We start from the raw sequence: 18,346 nt of genomic DNA, 5'->3' as shown, positions 1-18,346 counted from the left end.
ACCTGGTTACAGGACTGGGTTTTTTTCTCCCATTTCTGTCACCGATGGAGTTTTGGTTCCTTTAGCTTGCTTAGTTGGGGACACTTGACTGATTGCACAGACACTACTGGAAGAGAACTGAATTGGATGATGACATCACTAAATCATCAGTTAACTGACTTTAACTTGAAATATGACTATTTGTTATCATAAAGCTGTTTTGATACAATCCGTATTGTATAAATTGCTATAGAATTAAAGGTGACTTGACCTGACAAATGCGGTGGCACATGCTGTATATAATTTCATATTAAAGTGCAAATGAAACTGAGCATGCAGTGTCATAGTTATGTCGTCAGTTAGGCCATGAAGTTACCAGAAAGGCAATTAAAGCTGCCTTAAAACTGTGCAAGTCAGAACACCAGTTGTTTATGCCACATGTAGCATCTATAACTTACTTGCTACAAAAACAATGACCTATATAACACTATCAAGTAGCTTTATTAAATTTTTTCTAATGTAAAATTTAATTACAAAACAATAATGAATTCTGTTTCGCAATGATAAATGGTCCACTTTAGCCATTTGGAGACTGCTGTTGTGCTTCACTTAGTGAAGAGTTGTGATAAAGTGACCTAAGTATTGACAAATGTGTCCTAGCAGTTGTAGACTGTAATACTTAAAACAAAAAACAAAAAAACAAAAAAAAAAACCCTGTAATACTTTTAAACAAACAAACAAAAAACAGCTGTTTCGAGTAGTTCTTTTAGAGCACTTTTAAATTTACTCAAATTATTTGCAGTAATGTTGGATCAACCCATATCAACTCAACCAAATATGAACCCATTATTGGATTATGTAGGAGCACCATAATTTTTAAACAATGAACAAAAAGAAATTGTTGTGTGTGATTTGTTGGGTGATTTTAGATTTAAATTTTTTTTTTTTTCTTTGCACATCAGTATTTACCTGCAGACTAAAGGCTCTATGTTTTCCTCAGGCATCATACGGACAGCCCTGCCCAACATGGACAGAGAGACACGTAACCAGTACGTGCTGATCATTCAGGCCAAGGACATGGTGGGTCAGATGGGTGGACTATCAGGTACCACCTCTGTGACAGTCACGCTCACTGACGTCAACGATAACCCTCCACGCTTCTCTCGCAGTAAGAGCACACAGTGTCTTTCATGAATTTGCCTCACATCCTGACCTCTCATCGGCCCTCATGAAGTGGTACTGAAGTACATGTGCTGATTGTGGAAAGTGAATTGGTGTAATTTTCTTAAAAAAGACAAACATGCTACATTTTAGCATGTGGTGTTTCAGTGCAAAAGGCTGTTTAAAGTTCTATAGAGCTTTGGAGAAAGTGCTTTGTGTTCGTCCTGAGAGTGAGTTGTGTGAAGTTGGATAAGCTCTCCAGTTATAATGGACAAAGCCACTGGCAGCGCATCATCATGGTCAGAGTGATAACTGAGGTGTCGGAGTCACAGTGGTGTATCTCAGATCATGATAGTCTGCTGTATCTCCCTCCAGTTCTTCCTCAGCTCTCCCTTACTAAACAAACATAAATGCAAATTAGTGCTGTCAGTCGATTAAAACAAAGACTAATCACACTTTGTTTTTTCTGATATTAATCGTGATTAATCTATGGTGGCCATGAAGTGCAAAACGGATTACAATTCTGAAAACAAAATAACAAATTACAAACACAAATGCAAATCTAAAAAACAAAATAATTCAGAAAACACAAAAACAAGTCAGAAAACACAATGACAAATCAGACAAAACGGAAGAGGTAGGTATAGTTTGAGACAGCGCCATTTGTTTGGGATCACTCACTGCTGACTGGAAGAGACATCTTTCAATCAACGTATACAGAAATTACCAGCCGAAAAACAGCAGCATCATGGTAGAAAGTTCAGAGATGGTCTTAAAATAGCTTGGTTTAAATGCATTGTATGAATTGTGCTTACTATGGAATAAAACATAAAGAGTGTATATTTATACTTTGTGCAAATAACCTGCCTTATTAGAATTGTGGCAGTGGTATTTTGTCAGCTACAGTGGTGCAGGTGATTAAGTGTGTGTCTTTGGCTTTTTGACACGATTGACTTGGGTTCGGTCCCACCTTTTGCCGAACTTTTCTTTCTCCCTTTTCAAACCTCGTATCACATCGTAAAGCCATTTATTTTCAATAAAAATTAAGGAAATAATCAAAAAGGTGAAAATAAAGTATAGGGTAGGGTTAGAAGGTGTAGGGAGGGCTTGTACTAATAAGATGGAATCCATTTAATAATTTGAATTAAAATTATAATTTACCCTCAATATGTTATCATTACAGGACACGGGTGCACTTAAGTCTCTTTGTTTACATGTGTCAGAGTTTACAAATAGATTAACTGAAATGGGACAAAATTAATCTTGACAAACTACATAACACTATAAAGATCTAAGCCTCAAGCTCGAAGCAGCGATGAAGATATTCCTGAGGAGAGTGAAGATAGTGACGACGGAGATATGCTTTTGGGTGGAAAATCCGAACCTATTTTACATTGGTGAGTTGCCATATATAATATAAAATCCCTTTACAGTAATATACGATCTATCTGTGTGTTTTTACAATACAAATGCTTGGAAAATATTGAATGGAAGAAATGTAATAATTGTGTTATCCTTGATTGAAAAGATCATTATTTGTGCATTGCTTCATATTTTTCATGTTGTAGTAAGTGCCTGATCCTATTCGTTTTTATTAGTAATGTGCAAATTTTAGAATATATCTATAGCTTATATGTAGCAACTCACAGATTCGGTTCTACACTAATAACACTATGTTTGTATGTATAATTTTATATGTGTGTGCGTGTGCATGTATATGTGTGAATCTCACAAACCCGATTCCAAAAAAATTTGGGACACTGTACAAATTGTGAATAAAAACAGAATGCAGTGATGTGGAAGTTTCAAATTTCAATATTTTATTCAGAATACAACATAGATGACATATCAAATGTTTAAACTGAGAAAATTTATCATTTTAAGGGAAAAATAAGTGGATTTTAAATTTCATTTCATCAACACATCTCAAAAAAGTTGGGACAAGGCCATGTTTACCACTGTGTGGCATCCCCTCTTCTTTTTATAACAGTCTGCAAACGTCTGGGGACTGAGGAGACAAGTTGCTCAAGTTTAGGAATAGGAATGTTGTCCCATTCTTGTCTAATACAGGCTTCCAGTTGATCAACTATCTTAGGTCTTCTTTGTCGCATCTTCCTCTTTATGATGCACCAAATGTTTTCTGTGGGTGAAAGATCTGGACTGCAGGCTGGCCATTTCAGTACCCGGATCCTTCTTCTACGCAGCCATGATGTTGCAATTGATGCAGTATGTGGTCTGGCATTGTCATGTTGGAAAATGCAAGGTCTTCCCTGAAAGAGACGACGTCTGGATGGGAGCATATGTTGTTCTAGAACTTGGATATACCTTTCAGCATTGATGGTGCCTTTGCAGATGTGTAAGCTCCTCATGCCACATGCGCTCATGCAACCCCATAGCGCTGATAACAACTTGGGTTGTCCTTGTCCTCTTTAGTCCAGATGACATGGCGTCACAGTTTTCCAATAAGAACTTCAAATTTTGATTTGTCTGACCACAGAACAGTTTTCCATTTTGCCACAGTCCATTTTAAATGAGCCTTGGCCCAGAGAAAATGCCTGCGCTTCTGGATCATGTTTAGATTAGGCTTCTTTTTTGACCTATAGAGTTTTAGCTGGCTACGGCGAATGGCACAGTGGATTGTGTTCACCAACAATGTTTTCTGGAAGTATTCCTGAGCCCATGTTGTGATTTCCATTACAGTAGCATTCCTGTATGTGATGCAGTGCCGTCTAAGGGCCCCGAAGATCACAGGCATCCAGTATCGTTTTCCAGCCTTGACCATTACACACAGAGATTGTTCCAGATTCTCTGAATCTTTGGATAATATTATGCACTGTAGATGATGATAACTTCAAACTCTTTGCAATTTTTCTCTGAGAAACTCCTTTCTGATATTGCTCCACTATTTTTCAGCACATTATTGGGGGAATTGGTGATCCTCTGCCCGTCTTGACTTCTGAGAGACACTGCCACTCTGAAAGGCTCTTTTTATACCCAATCATGTTGCCAATTGACCTAATAAGTTGCAAATTGGTCCTCCAGCTGTTCCATATATGTACATTTAACTTTTCCGGCCTCTTATTGCTACCTGTCCCAACTTTTTTGGAATGTGTAGCTCTTATGAAATCCAGAATGAGCCAATATTTGGCATGACATTTCAAAATGTCTCACTTTCAACATTCAATATGTTATCTATATTATATTGTGAATAAAATATAAGTTTATGAGATTTGTAAATTATTCCATTCCTTTTTTTACTCACAATTTGTACAGTGTCCCAACTTTTTTGGAATAGGGTTTGTGTATGTATATATATATATATAATATATATATAATATGGGGCCTGGATGGCTGGCCATCTGTATGTTTGCCATCTTTTTGACTGGTCATCTGCATGTAATTGCTGTGTGTATGACCAGCAATTGTCAGTTTGACTGCTGTCTGTGTGGCTGACCATCTGTACGATTACCATCTTTTTGACTGGTCATCTGCATATGATTTACCGTGTGTATGACCAGCAATCAGAGTGAATTGTTTGTGTCTGGCATTCAGTGAATGTACTTATAATGCTAATCTTTTTTTTTTTTTTTTTTTTTTTCTTGCAACAGCCATTTAGTTGAATCCTCTCCAATCAACCAGTAAGAGGGAGCAGCAAAAAGAAAGGCAGAAAAACGTAGTCTTCACCTGTTGTGTCCCCTAACACACCTGGACAGAAGAAGAATAATTCCACTGATGAGGGCATTACACCCCAGCCAACAGTCTTCAGACCATTTAGAACACCAGGTCCACAGCTGATCCCCACAGCATCATACACTGTGTTACAGTTGTTCCAGCTCTTCCTCTCATCAGCAATGCTTTGACAACTTTTACACAAGTCCAGCACTGTTTAGAGATCTCCAAAAAAAAAAACATCTGGGCTTGTGGAACTATTCAGTCCAACAGGGTAGGCTACCCTAAAACCACCATGGACAAGTTTCCGAAAAAAGCACCTCAAGGCACTCATCGCTGGCTAAGAGAAGGGAACTAGCTGTTTGTTGAATGGAAGGATACAAGGGAGGTCCAGATGTGCTCCATCTTTCACAAAGGCAGTGACATTGGCACTGTGCAGAGGAAGGTGAAATGTGGCAATGGACAGTGGTAAACCTTGTACAACAGGTTAGTAGAAAGTTTTCAGTGATATAAATTTAGCTCATTTATATTTCTCATGTAGAGATCACTGGGTGTAATTCTGACTTTTTCATTCTAAAATGTGAAAATTTGTATTTCTTTTTAGGTGCATGGGTGGAGTAGATGTATCAGATGCCCTAATCGGTGTAGGGATTAAGCCTTTTCTTTTAAACATTTACATTTACATTTAACCCTCTGGAGTCTAAGGGTATTTTTGGGGCCTGGAGAAGTTTTGTCATGCCCTGACATTTGTGCTTTTTCAGTTTCTTATAAATATCTAAATGGCTAAAGTCTAATCTCACTGTAATCAGCTCAAACTAGGCTATAATAATATGTGAGCAGCATGTATGTACATGATTGTGTTTTTGAGAAAAAAAATGTTATGCGTGGTTAGTGAAAAACTAAAAATGTTAAATCACTTGAATAAGGCAATAAAACACATACAGAAAATTGGTTTTTGAGAACTGGAGCTTGTAGACTAGAAATTTTTTTTTTCTAAATGATGTGAAAATCATCTTGTTTACTCACTTACATAAAACAATATATTGATTTAAATTTTCTAAGACACTTTTTGTTGGTAAAAGTCATATGCGAGTAGGCGTCAACTATCATGAATTCACACCTGAGAAGACAAAGACCTGCATAATGAGCTGCATAATGAGCCATTCAGTCAGCTGTGTCACTGAGAGGGATGAGTTACAAGAAAGAATGTGAGGACAAAATAAATCTATATAATTTTATGTTTGTAGTTTATTTAGAATATATTTAATTATCCCACAGCATAATTTAATATTCACTTGTGAGTGCAGTTAAATAGTTTATTAGGAAAAATCAAAGCTGACTTTCAAACTGAATTTTTTGCATCATTACTCCAGTCACACAATCCTTCAGAAATCCTTTTAACAATCTTATTTTCTACAAAAAAACATTTATTGTTATTATTATCATAATCATTATTATTATTATTATTTTTATTAATGTTGAAAAGAGCTGAGAATATTTTTTTTAAGGTTTTTTAATTGAAATAAAATAAAATAACACCAATTATTGTTACATTTGTTACAGTTACATTTATTGTTACATTTATATTATTTACATCAAGCTTTTGAATGGTATAGTAGTGTATATTGTTATTGAAACGTCATAATATTTCACTTGATTATACATTTAGTCAGGAATTATAGTTTGGAAAAAGTCTTTGGAAAAAGTCTAACTAGTAAAATGTTTACACCTTATGTGAAAACTAGTACAAGTATATAAATAAATAAAAAAAAAGAGACTTACTCATGTTTACGATCTCTGCAGAATAAAGTGCTTCATTCTTTTTTTTTCCTGAGGAAATCCAAATCTCAAATCCTCAACCACATCACATCTTTTTGGGGTGAATTATGTCTTATTCCTCTCATCGCGAAGCAAACAGTAAAATAAAAAAACTTGAAGAACAGTCTCGCTGCGTTGTCTTCTGTTGTGTGGGCATATTCAAAAGCCGCGCGCTTCAGTGAAACATTTGAATCTCAAAAGCGCGCTCGGCGCGGGGGCGTGGTCGCATTAGAAGATAATGAAGGGAGACGTGAAAAACGGACATCGCGTTGTTTTTTCATATGGATTACTTTATCACAGAATATTTGTTTTCAGCAGCACTTGTTTAGTTTAAAAAGTAGACATGTCAGGCTTTCTATAGATATCTCTCTCATGTCTCTTCGTTGAGTATTCACTGAGTTACAGTTCATTTTAATGACGCGTTTGTAACTGAAGATCAGCGCAGACAAAGGCTGCAGACAGCACTCCTTGTTTGTTTATCTTTATTTTATAAGTGCACAAAGTTTTGTTGTTATAATGTCTGTATACAAAAAAAAGTAGACCCTTTACAGATTCGATTGATGTATTGCTCTTATCTGTACGATGTAAACTGAAAGTGTAATTTAAGTTCTTTTCGGGGTTATCAGGAGAAAATACCCCAAAACGCGTATACGCGTTAATCGACTCCAGAGGGTTAATCATTTAGCAGATGCTTTTATCCAAAGTGACTTACAAATGAGAACAATGGAAGCAATCAGACCAACAAGAGAACAACAACAGTATACAAGTGCCATGACAAGTCTCAGTTAGTCTAGCACAGAACTCGTAGCAAGGTTTTTTTTTTTTTCTCTCAAGAATAGGATAGACAAGAAAAGTGCTAGTATTAGTTGGTCAAGTGCTGGTGAAAAAGATGAGTCTTTAGATTTTTTTTGAAAATGAGTAAAGACTCGGCTGTTCGAATTGAGATTGGGAGGTCATTCCACCAGCTGTGCACAGTACAGGAAAAGATCCGTGAGAGTGATTTTGAACCTCTTTGGGATGGCATCACAAGGCGCCGTTCACTTGCAAATGCAAGCTTCTGGAGGACGCATAAGTTTGAACTAGTGAGTTTAGGTATATCGTTGCCGTGACAGTGGTCGTCTTGTAGGCAAGCATCAGTACCTTGAATTTGATGTAAGAGGCCACTGGTAGCCAGTGTAACCTGATGAGGAGAGGAGTAATGTGAGCTTTTTTTGGCTCATTGAAGACAACACAAAATTCCACACTCTAGATCAGTTGTAGAGGCTTGACAATACACTAAGTTATTCCCTCAAATTGAGCATCACAATACTCCACCCATCAGAGAACAAGAGCTTGGACAAGTTGGGTGGCTTGCTCTGATAAGAAGGGTCTAAATTTCCTAATGTTGTATAGGGCAAATCTGTAGGACCGGGTCGTTGTAGCAATATGGTCTGTGAAGCTTAACTGATGATCCATCACAACTCCTAGGTTTCTGGCTGTCCTGGAAGGAGTTATGGTTGACAAACCCAGCTGTATAGAGTAGTTGTGATGTAACGATGGGTTAGGTGGAACCACCAGCAGTTCTGTCTTAGTAAGGTTGAACAGAAGGTGATGATCATTCATCCAGCTTGAAATGTCACTCAGACAGGCTGCAATGCGAGCAGCTACTGTCGGATCATCTGGTTGGAATGAGAAGTAGAGTTGAGTGTCATAAGCGTAGCAGTGATAGGAAAAGCCATGCTTCTGAATGACGGATCCTAATGACGTCATGTAGATGGAGAAGAGAAGTACTGAGCCTTGAGGAACCCCAGTAGCAAGAAGTTGTGATTTAGAAACCTCACCCCTCCAAGACACCCTGAAGGATCTATCTGAGAGGTAGGACTTCAACCACAGGAGTGCGGTTCCAGAGATGCCCATCTTTCTGAGGGTGGACAGTAGAATCTGGTGATTAACTGTGTCAAAAGCAGCAGACAGATCCAGCAAGATGAGTACTGAGGTTTTGGAAGTTGCTCTTGCTAGTCTCAGGGCTTCAGTAACCGAGATCAGGGCAGTCTCAGTTGAGTGGATGCTTTTGAAGCCAGATTGGTTGCTGTCCAGGAGAGTGTTCTTTGCAAGAAACATAAAGAGTTGGTTGAACACAACTCGCTCAATTGTCTTTGCATTGAATGGAAGAAGGGATACCGGTCCGTAGTTTTCTAGAAGTGCTGGATTTAGAGATGGTTTCTTAAGCAGTGGGCTTACCCAAGCCTGCTTAAACGCTGAGGGAACTGTACCAGAGTGAAGAGAGGTGTTGATAATGTGAGTAAGTGAAGATATTACTGAAGAAGAAATCGCTTGAAGGAGGTAAGTGGGGATCGGATCAAGTGGACAAGTAGTAGGATGACTGGACAGGATAAGTTTGGAAACGTCCATCTCTGAGAGTGGAGAGAAGGAGGAGAGAGAGTGTGCATTAGTCGTTATGAAGTTATCATCCATCAGCGGTGTGGAGAATTGGTCACTGATGGTTCTTGTCTTATTTGTGAAGAAAACTGCAAAGTCAAAGAGTCGATGAAGGAGGAGGTGGAGGCGGACTAAGAAGAGAAGAGAAAGTTTTGAAAAGTGTGCGAGAGTCAGAAAAGTTGTTAATTTTGTTGTGGTAGTATGATGTTTTGCAGTGAAGAAATTTGCAGAAAAGGAAGAGAGGAGAGACTGATACACACTGAGGTCGGTAGAGTTTCTTGATTTATGCCATTTCCTATCTGCAGCCCTGAGTTTAGAGCAATGTTCATGGAGAACATCAGACAGCCAGGGGGCAGATGGGGTAGTGCATGCTGGTCTGGATGACAGTGGGCAAAACTTGTCCAAGCAAGAGTTCAGATTGGAGCAAAGAGTGTCAGTAGCACTGTTCGTGTCCAGAGCTGAAAACTGCAAGAGTGAAGGAGTGAGGATGAAACCACAGAGGATAGGCAAGATGGAGAGAGTGAGCGTAGGTTCCATCGAAAGGTGACCTGCAGTGGAGTGTGTACCACTTCAGGAGTAAGTGCGAGGTTAGCAGTTATGAGGAAGTGGTCTGGGGTGTGCATTGGAGCAACTAAAGTGTTGTCCATGGAGCAACAGTGCGTGTAGATGAGGTCCAGTTGGTTGCCTGATTTGTGAGTCGCTGTAGTAGACGCTCGCATGAGATCAAATGAGGCGAGCAGAGTGTTGAAGTCAGCAGCCTGGGGTTTATCTAGGTGGATTTTGAAGTCACCAAGCAGTACCAGAGGAGTACCATCCTCAGGAAAGTTTGATAGTAACACATCCAACTCCTCCAAGAAGTATGATAAGTATGATAAACGACCACAAAGTGGATGTTAACAGGGTGGGTTATAGTAAATGCATGTGATTCAAATTAACAGTTAACTGTAAGAGATGGTTGAAGATCAAATTTCCATTCTTTTGAGATAAGGAAACCAGTACCTCCACCCTTCCCGGTTGTACGAGGGGTGTGGGAACAAGTGAAATTAGTGGAGAGGGCTGTGGGAGTGGCAGTGTCTTCACGTTTGATCCAAGTCTCAGTTAGGGCCATGAGGTTGAGACCAGAATGAGTAGCAATAGAAGAAATGAAATCTGCTTTGTTAACAGCAGACTGGCAGTTCCAGAGACTAACTGAAATAGAGAGTAAAGTAGTAGAGGTCAGAGGGTCAGGCTGTAGATTTTTGGGATAGGCCTGCCTCCGACGTACAGTGTGTGCTCGCCGAGTGTTCATAGTAATAGTAGAGATCTGAAAGCACATAGTGAGTGCAAGTGACCTAAATAAGTATTTGAGAACAAGCTATACAAAAAGAAAAGAAAGGGGAGAAAAGCAATGCTCAAGTGCCTTGTCGGTGTCCTTGCTCGGTGGAGTCGCGCAGGTAGAGTCGATGGTCTTTACACTTGAGGAGGTTTCACACGAGGGCTGCCGCAACCACTGCCGCGGTGCCACTTTTATATTTGTACCTGTTATTGAAGTCAGCTGGCCACACAACAAAATCCACCACACCACGTATTTACAACCCTAAGATAGGCAAACGCGAGAACAAACGCCACTTTAGCACATATTTACCATGGTAAAAAACACAGTAAATGAAACAAAGTTTCCTACCAACGACGATCCGCACTGTAGTCTGAGAAAACGAGGCAAAACACTTACAAACTGCTGTCCTTTTCTGTTGCTTGACTGTTTCTTCTAACAAGGACTTCCAAAACAGGTAATTAAGTACTTTCACTGGCTTTGGCCACGCCTTAAGAAGAATCATATCTAAAGATTCAAATTGCTTTAATTGAACCGATTCCAAATTTAATTAGTTTATACTTCATCAACGATTCATCCACCGAACGTAAAATTCAGTATATCCTTACAATTCTATTTATATTACTTCATGGACAATGAGAATACAAACAATTATAATTTATAAACTACGAGCTAGGTAGCATAGGATCTGGGCAAAGTTTAATCTTAAAATACACCACACAAGACAATACTTCTTTATAAATGAAACAAGAATTTATTGAGCTACTCTATTACATGGATCTAAAACCTAATGAACACATACATACATACACACATACACACATACACACACACACACACACACACAGTTACTGAAGAGGATGATAACGGAATTTGAATGAAGTCCCAGGAGTAAGTTATTCATTAGATCGCACCAAGAAAATCACAAAAGCAGAGATGTGTCTTATCTTTACTGCTTAAGATCAATTTGCACTTATTTCAGCAAGAAATAAAGTTTGTTTGTTTTACTTGTATTTGCGCTGAAAAGCGGAGGTGGAGATTCGCTTGTTGACTCGTCTCAGAGAATCCCTGTGCCTCGGATTGGTTGCAGATCTGTCGTTTGGATGACGTCTTTTGGGAAAACCCTCCTGGTGATTGGTTGGTTGCCCGGTTACGTAGAGCTTTGGAATTTCTTCGGAAGAGTTTTGCTGTTTGCAAGACTTCGAAGAGTCTCGGCAGTCAAAAAGTTTCAACGACGAAGAAGGAAGCGTGCTCTCTATTAGTTCAGGCATTGGGGTTTTATCCAAGTGGATTTGGTCCATCCCACGACGCGATCTTCCAGTGGGATGCTGTTGCAAGGCGGAGCATGCACTCCTTAACATGACGGTTCAACTTACATGGGGCAATATCTTTGCAGGCTTTTGTTTAATAGCTTCTATAACGTGTCGTACAACGCACACCATTCAAGATACCATCTTTTCATTCATTTCACAGTCTTGCAAAGATCACGGCCATTCGTTCAACACTAAACTTTCCATATCTTACATACATTTAATAGCACTAAATGCTAAAAGGTGTTATAAAACATTAAAGCTGCACCAATTACATTGAACACATAAAGCATATATAAGACATAAAACATATTATTTGTGAATATAGTTAACCCTTCAGATTCCTCAATGATTGTCTTTTGAGATTGTTTATTGGAAAGTTCAGTTCACAGAAAGAGTCACAAACAAGCAGGAAGCTGAGTCATGGGACACACTGTATGGATTCTTTGTGTTGAGGTCCATTAATTACCAATGATTCCTGTGGGGTTGCAGGGGTTTCCATACATTGTGATTATGAGATGCTTCTTGATGCACAGGGTCCTTGTATCTTGTGAAAAGAGTTAATTTCATCAACTCTTTTAATTGGAAAACAACACGGCTGACGGGAAACCAACTCAGGATATCGACGTCACATGATTAGCTCAGACGTCCTCTGTTGGGGAATCACGTTATCACTTCTCTTAACCTCTTAACCTGCCCCCCAATGCGGGCATCCTGAACTCTCCTTGTTTGCACGTGTCAATATTTATGAATAGATTAAATGAAATGGGACAAATTTAATCTTGACAAACTATATATCATTATAAAGATCTAAGCCTCAAGCATCAACAACAGATAGCTGTTTTTCAATGGAAAGAATGTATTTGCTAAATTTGTGTAAGCGGTACACATCAAAACATTAAGAATGAAAACGCAGTACATACCAGATTTGTCATAATAACGAGTCATAAACGCATCCACAGCTGTAAATCCCGGTTTAGTTAGAAAGGTAAGGGTCCACTGAACGAAATCTCATGGAGCACGTTTAGTCCAATGAAGCAATAACATTGTAATATGGATGATAATTCCTTTGTTTATGTTTCAGTTCTTCAGGGACAGAGTTGTTTGTGTCCGTTATGGAATAACTCACGCTCAGAAGCGTCTTGGTAGTAAAAAAAAAAAACGGCATGGTTTTGTAGCATACAGTGTCACAAACAGAATGAGACGATCCACCAAAAAAAAGTGAAAGATAGGCGAAAGATTGTTTATTTGAGTTCTGGCGCCCCCTCGTGATGGCTTGTGACGCGCGCTCTGACACACCTGTCATCTGATGGAGGCGGAACTTAGCGATCGCCTTTTTCTTTATTTTTTTATTTTTCAACAATTTTTATATATGTGTGAGTGTGTTTTATGTTGAATGTGCCTGTATCTGCATGATTACCATCTGTTTGAGTGCAAATCAGCTCGCTATTACTGTGAAATCACGGCTATCAATGTGAACGCCATTTATATGAATAGAGTGTTATTTATTGACTTTATGGCGCATTTATATGATTACCATCTCTATAACTGGCCATCAGCACATCAGCATGTGATAATTGACTATATGACCAGAATTCATTGTAAATGCTGCATTTCTAGCAATCTCAGGATGTTCTGTAATTGGCATACAAAGTTAAATCTTTTTTAGTTTTCTTATTTTTCTTACTCAAATTATTCTTATTGTATCTTTCTAGTGCTCAAATAAATTTTCTGTCTATTGTTTATAATTGAAAAAAAATATGCGGTGGTATGTTTAATGACCAAAATAGTTTGTAGAACCCTTCAATACAGTTGTTCAATGGTTGCAGGAATCTCATTTTTCATGGCATCTTCAGATTTGAAATAGAAACTGAGACATTTGACTTTCAACCCATTACTTTTCACGATTGCTCCAGGACTGATTTCATGTATTTTTATATCAAAAGAAAAAAAAAGACTTTCCAAAGACACCAAAATGATGTGTGTAACACACTGAAGTAAGGAACTGTTACAATTTTAAGTTCGGTAAGGCACTTTCAGCTGTGAGTCCCATAATGGGGGGTGTTGGCTAACAAGTTAAAGCTGACATACAACTGAGCATTGTTCCCCTTTTAGCTAATCATTAATGGTGTTCAGATTGTGCTGTTTATTTGTGTGTGTTGTTCACTGAGGTCCTACATCTGCTATTACACCGTACCTTTTTCTACCACTTTGTGGACATAGCCATCGTAAATGCCTTCATCCTATATCGCGAAATGGCCTGTGCAAAGAATCAGAAGCCAATGACACAGAAGCAGTTCAGAGAAAAACTCACTGAGGAACTTGGTGTATTAGTGCTTCCTGACTTTCCTTCATCTCCTCCATCCCCTCCTCAGGACACTCGCCACTTACCTGGGTACTTTTCTGCAGACAGCACCAAAGGAAGGTGACAATGCAGGGTTTGTGCACAAAAAAAACCCTGTATATTGCCAGACTTGCTTCGTGGCAATGTGCTTTCAGCCGAAGCGTGACTGTTTCTCTGCTTGGCATAACCAGCACTGACCAATAGTGACTATTACCCTACATTTATTACTAATAGTACTTTTCTGAGTGTGCTATTCTTTTCTCTCCATATGTACTAGACACTTTTTTTTTTTTTTATAAACACTCCCTCTTACAAGAAAAAAAAAGTCTCTTACATCTATTTTGTATGTGTATATTTATGGTTTTTATGTAGCACCGTGACCCTGAGAAGACAATAATTCCACTGTATGTCCACACACGGAATGACAAAGCCCAACTTGACTTGTTAGATTGTAATACTCAACAATACAATACTTTTTTTTATTGTAATACTGAAGAATTATTCTTATTGTATTTTTCTAGTGCCCTAATAAATCACTTATATGATTTCAAACAGTCTGTCTATTATTTTATAATTTAAAAACTATGCAGTGGTATGTATTATGACTAAAATAGATTGTAGAACCCTTCAGTACATTTTGTCATCAGGCTGTTTTTTCTCAAATTGGGGGAAGGAGAAAAGAACTAGACATAGTCGCAGAAAAATGGTTGCAGAAATCTCATTTTTCATGGTAGCCTCTTCAAATTTGAAATAAACTAATGAGACATGTGACATTCAACCCATTACATTTCTGGATTGCTCCAGGCCTGATTTCATGTATTCGTATATGAAAAAAAAAAAAATAATAATTGTGTGGTGAAATTTTTTTCAAGGCACTTCAGTGTCTATAACTTTTTATCTTTTTGAGCTTTATCAGCTCTGGTTGGTGGATGGTAAAGCTTATAGTGTCTTCTTTCCAACGATACATAAACTGTGAATGTAGACCATATTATTCGGCAACTGTTACTATTTTAGTTTGGGAAGGTCGTTTCTGACCTTCGGACGGGAGGGGGGAGAAAAGGCCCAGACATAGTCTCAGAAAAAAGGTTGTAGAAATCTCATTTCTCATGGTAGCTTCTTCAAATTTAAAATATAAACTCATGAGACATGTGACTTTCCGTCCATTACTTTTCTGGATTGCTCCAGGACTTATTTCATGTATTTGTATATGAAATAAAAAGATGTTCAGTGGGGTACTTTTTTTTTCAAGGCACTTAAAAGTGATAATTACTTATCATTTTGAGCATTATTTGATAACTACTTATCATTTTGAGCATATTAAAGCCCAAAGTGTCGTCTTCTTCTTCTTTTTTTTTTTTGACGAACACACATCACAGGAGCTGGTTATGATGTTATTTTGGCTGCTTTAAAGGGGTCATATGATGTTGATAAAAAGAACATTATTTTGGTGTTCGCATTTGGTGTAATGAAATGTGTTTATGCGGTATAAGGTTCAAAAAACACATTATTTTCAACATACTGTATATTATTGTTTCTCCTCTATGCCCCGCCTTTCTTAAAAATGTCAATTTTTACAAAGCTCATCGTTCTGAAAAGCGAGGTCTGCTGTGATTGTCCAGCTATCAGTGCGTTGTGATTGGCCGAATACCTCAAGCATGTGACGTAAATGTTACACCCCTTACCATACTGTGATGCCATCTCCCACGACAAGACAAAAACAATAAAACCCATCACAAACAAGTCCAATTATGTCCAGTGGGGACATAATTACTAATTCAATCAGGAACACTTCCGTCAAGTATAGTTATGACAATTATATTGCATACAGTTAGTGTTGGCGGTATGGTTATGTTCTGAGCAACGCTCCACACGCCTGTCCATGCAGCCATGCTTGGACAGAGTGGGGAGAGCAGCAAGACAAACCCCCCTGGGGTACAGAACAGAACCATTATATGCATACACAATTACAATTCACAATTACATGAGTTGCAAACGAAACATAATAAAGAATGCTTCAAATGAAGTGACTGTAAAGAAAGAAACAAAAGTTAGATCGGATTACAGGTTCAGTTGGTGGAGTTGGGGTTGGAGGAGGGAGTTATTTGCAAGCAGCGATGCGATGGAAGAGACGCTTAAGAATGAGAATTTAAATAAACTGCATGTGATAGGTGTCAACACTGGATTGGTACACGTCAGGAACAGCTGACTGTCGGCTGATGCAAGCTTGACTAATGTGGCCTGACTGAACTAACACGATGCTGAATTTCAATCAGGACCACTTCCGTCAAGTATATTTATGACATTACATATTGCATACAGTTAGTGTTGGCGGTATGGTTATGTTCTGGGCAACACTCCACACGCCTGTCCATGCAGCCATGCTTGGGATGTGCAACAAGCATGTTGCTTAAAATGCTTAAAGCAAATGTGTGATTGTAAAGGGGGAAGCATACGACCCCTTGCTGCATATAAACACCTCAGTTGGAATAAAATTACCCAAACCGAAATGGTAATCGGTTTGAGAGGAGTGGGATAACCTTCTATAAACCGAACAAAATTAAAATCCTGCCATGTAAATGCATTAAACCCATTACTTTGTATCTATGTAATCACATCAAAAAGTCGTGGTCGTCAGAATGGGAACGTGATGTCGGCAATGCTGTACATTCTGTGATTTGTAGACACCGACACTACAGTAGAGACTGGGTAATAGTGGACATAGAAATTTAAATTATACAATTAACACACATTAGAATGGAGAATACTTGCTGTGTTATGAACAGTCATATCTGCACTCATGACCGGAGCAGAAAGCTGATGTAATAAATGAAGTACAATTTACTGCTTTTCAGCTTGGAAACAACACGATGATAGTGAATAGCTCAATGAAAATAACAACTTGACCAAATTTGCCTTTGTCATGTGTATTAATTATTACAGATTCATAATAAAACCCGTTTGGAAATGTTGTGTGATAGCTCGTTGCTGCACTCTGTGTTCATAAAGCAACACTCCTTTGATTCATTGTTCGGCAACACTTTGTGAGAAATTATATATAATTACATTAAAACACATTAAAAGTATCATATTTTTTTTTTTATCAGAATACAATTCATTTCAGAGCTGCATTACAGAGGGTATAAGGCTACGGTTATTTCCCTTAATGCTTTTACATTAAGAAATTAGGGTGATATGATGATATAATTATCAACTGCTGAGAGCTATATTAGTTCTATGTGTGGTACGATAGATGACGGCCTTAGTGTGTATGTGATCGTGTTCTGGCCACATGACTGAGCGCACGAATGAACACTAGGGGTTCAAATATTAGTCTGTTTATTCCAAGCAGTTATTAAAAATATTAGTGCAAATGCGGGATTTTTTCCCTCTAGTTATTTGTATTTGATGTCATCATAGGCCACTTAGCATGTCCCAAAATCGAAAGCACGGGCACATGTAAACACCATTGGATTAGATAACGTCTCATTTAAACAGTCCACCGAATCTTTAAATCAGAATGACAAAAAAGTGTACATGTAAACGTGGCTATTGATATCACGGTCTTATAGGCCTATGTATAGAAGCCATTGAGCGATAAACGCGTGCTTCTGGTGCTGCATGCATCTGAATTAACCACACACTCACACAGCTAATGAAACATCTACCTTAGAAATAAACAACCGTGACATTGAGATTACGCGCTAAATACAGCGAACCCCAGTTGAAACGCCTACACGAGAATGCTTGTCTAATTTAACCCTGTTCTCATGGCCTTATCAGCGTGTCCTCAGAGCGATTACATGCTCTAGGCTGCGTAATGCTCCATGTGTATAAACACAGATGTGTAAATGCTGCTGCAAATATGCTTAATATTTCACTCCTGCAATCGATGCAAAACGATGTTAACCAGGCAATATACACAGCGATATGGATTAAAAGATCATTCACTTATCTTAGATGTGGATTTCCGATTTTCTGAAACACACTGCAACAGTTTGATTTGCAAGCAGCGATGCGATGGAAGAGATGCTGAAGAATGGGAATTTAAATATGCATGTGATAGGTTCACAGCTCGCGTTTGAATCGTCAGTGGCAAATTCTTTAAATATGAAAACATACTTACAGGCTGTGAGTCAGAACAGCCGGTATTGTAGTCTACTCTGCCAGGATCAGGAAACAATCCTCCATAAAATACACTGCACACATCTGAATATTTGGGTTAAACTGTCCTGGAACAGTGTTGTAAATACAACTTAACCACTGATTTCTAGTTATGTCCTCTTTTGGAAGGCCAAAAAAGTAGTTTTGCTTTCACAACAAAACACACAGCATCTC

The 18,346-nt window shown here is 38.4% G+C and overlaps 1 protein-coding gene across 1 annotated transcript in view; it reads left to right on the top strand.

The window, feature by feature from the left end:
* LOC109049490 (cadherin-7-like) overlaps positions 1 to 18,346 on the top strand; it is a 217,008-nt gene that overhangs the window by 71,334 nt on the left and 127,328 nt on the right. The window contains exon 5 of the mRNA XM_042713995.1: positions 980 to 1,147. Coding sequence (XP_042569929.1) covers positions 980 to 1,147 — 168 coding nt within the window. The remainder of the gene's footprint in view (positions 1 to 979; positions 1,148 to 18,346) is intronic.

Source organism: Cyprinus carpio, chromosome A24 (assembly GCF_018340385.1).
Source record: "Cyprinus carpio isolate SPL01 chromosome A24, ASM1834038v1, whole genome shotgun sequence".
Taxonomy (NCBI): Eukaryota; Metazoa; Chordata; class Actinopteri; order Cypriniformes; family Cyprinidae; genus Cyprinus; species Cyprinus carpio.
Note: the sequence above shows the minus strand (reverse complement) of the source record. Positions and strands in the feature narration are given on the sequence as shown.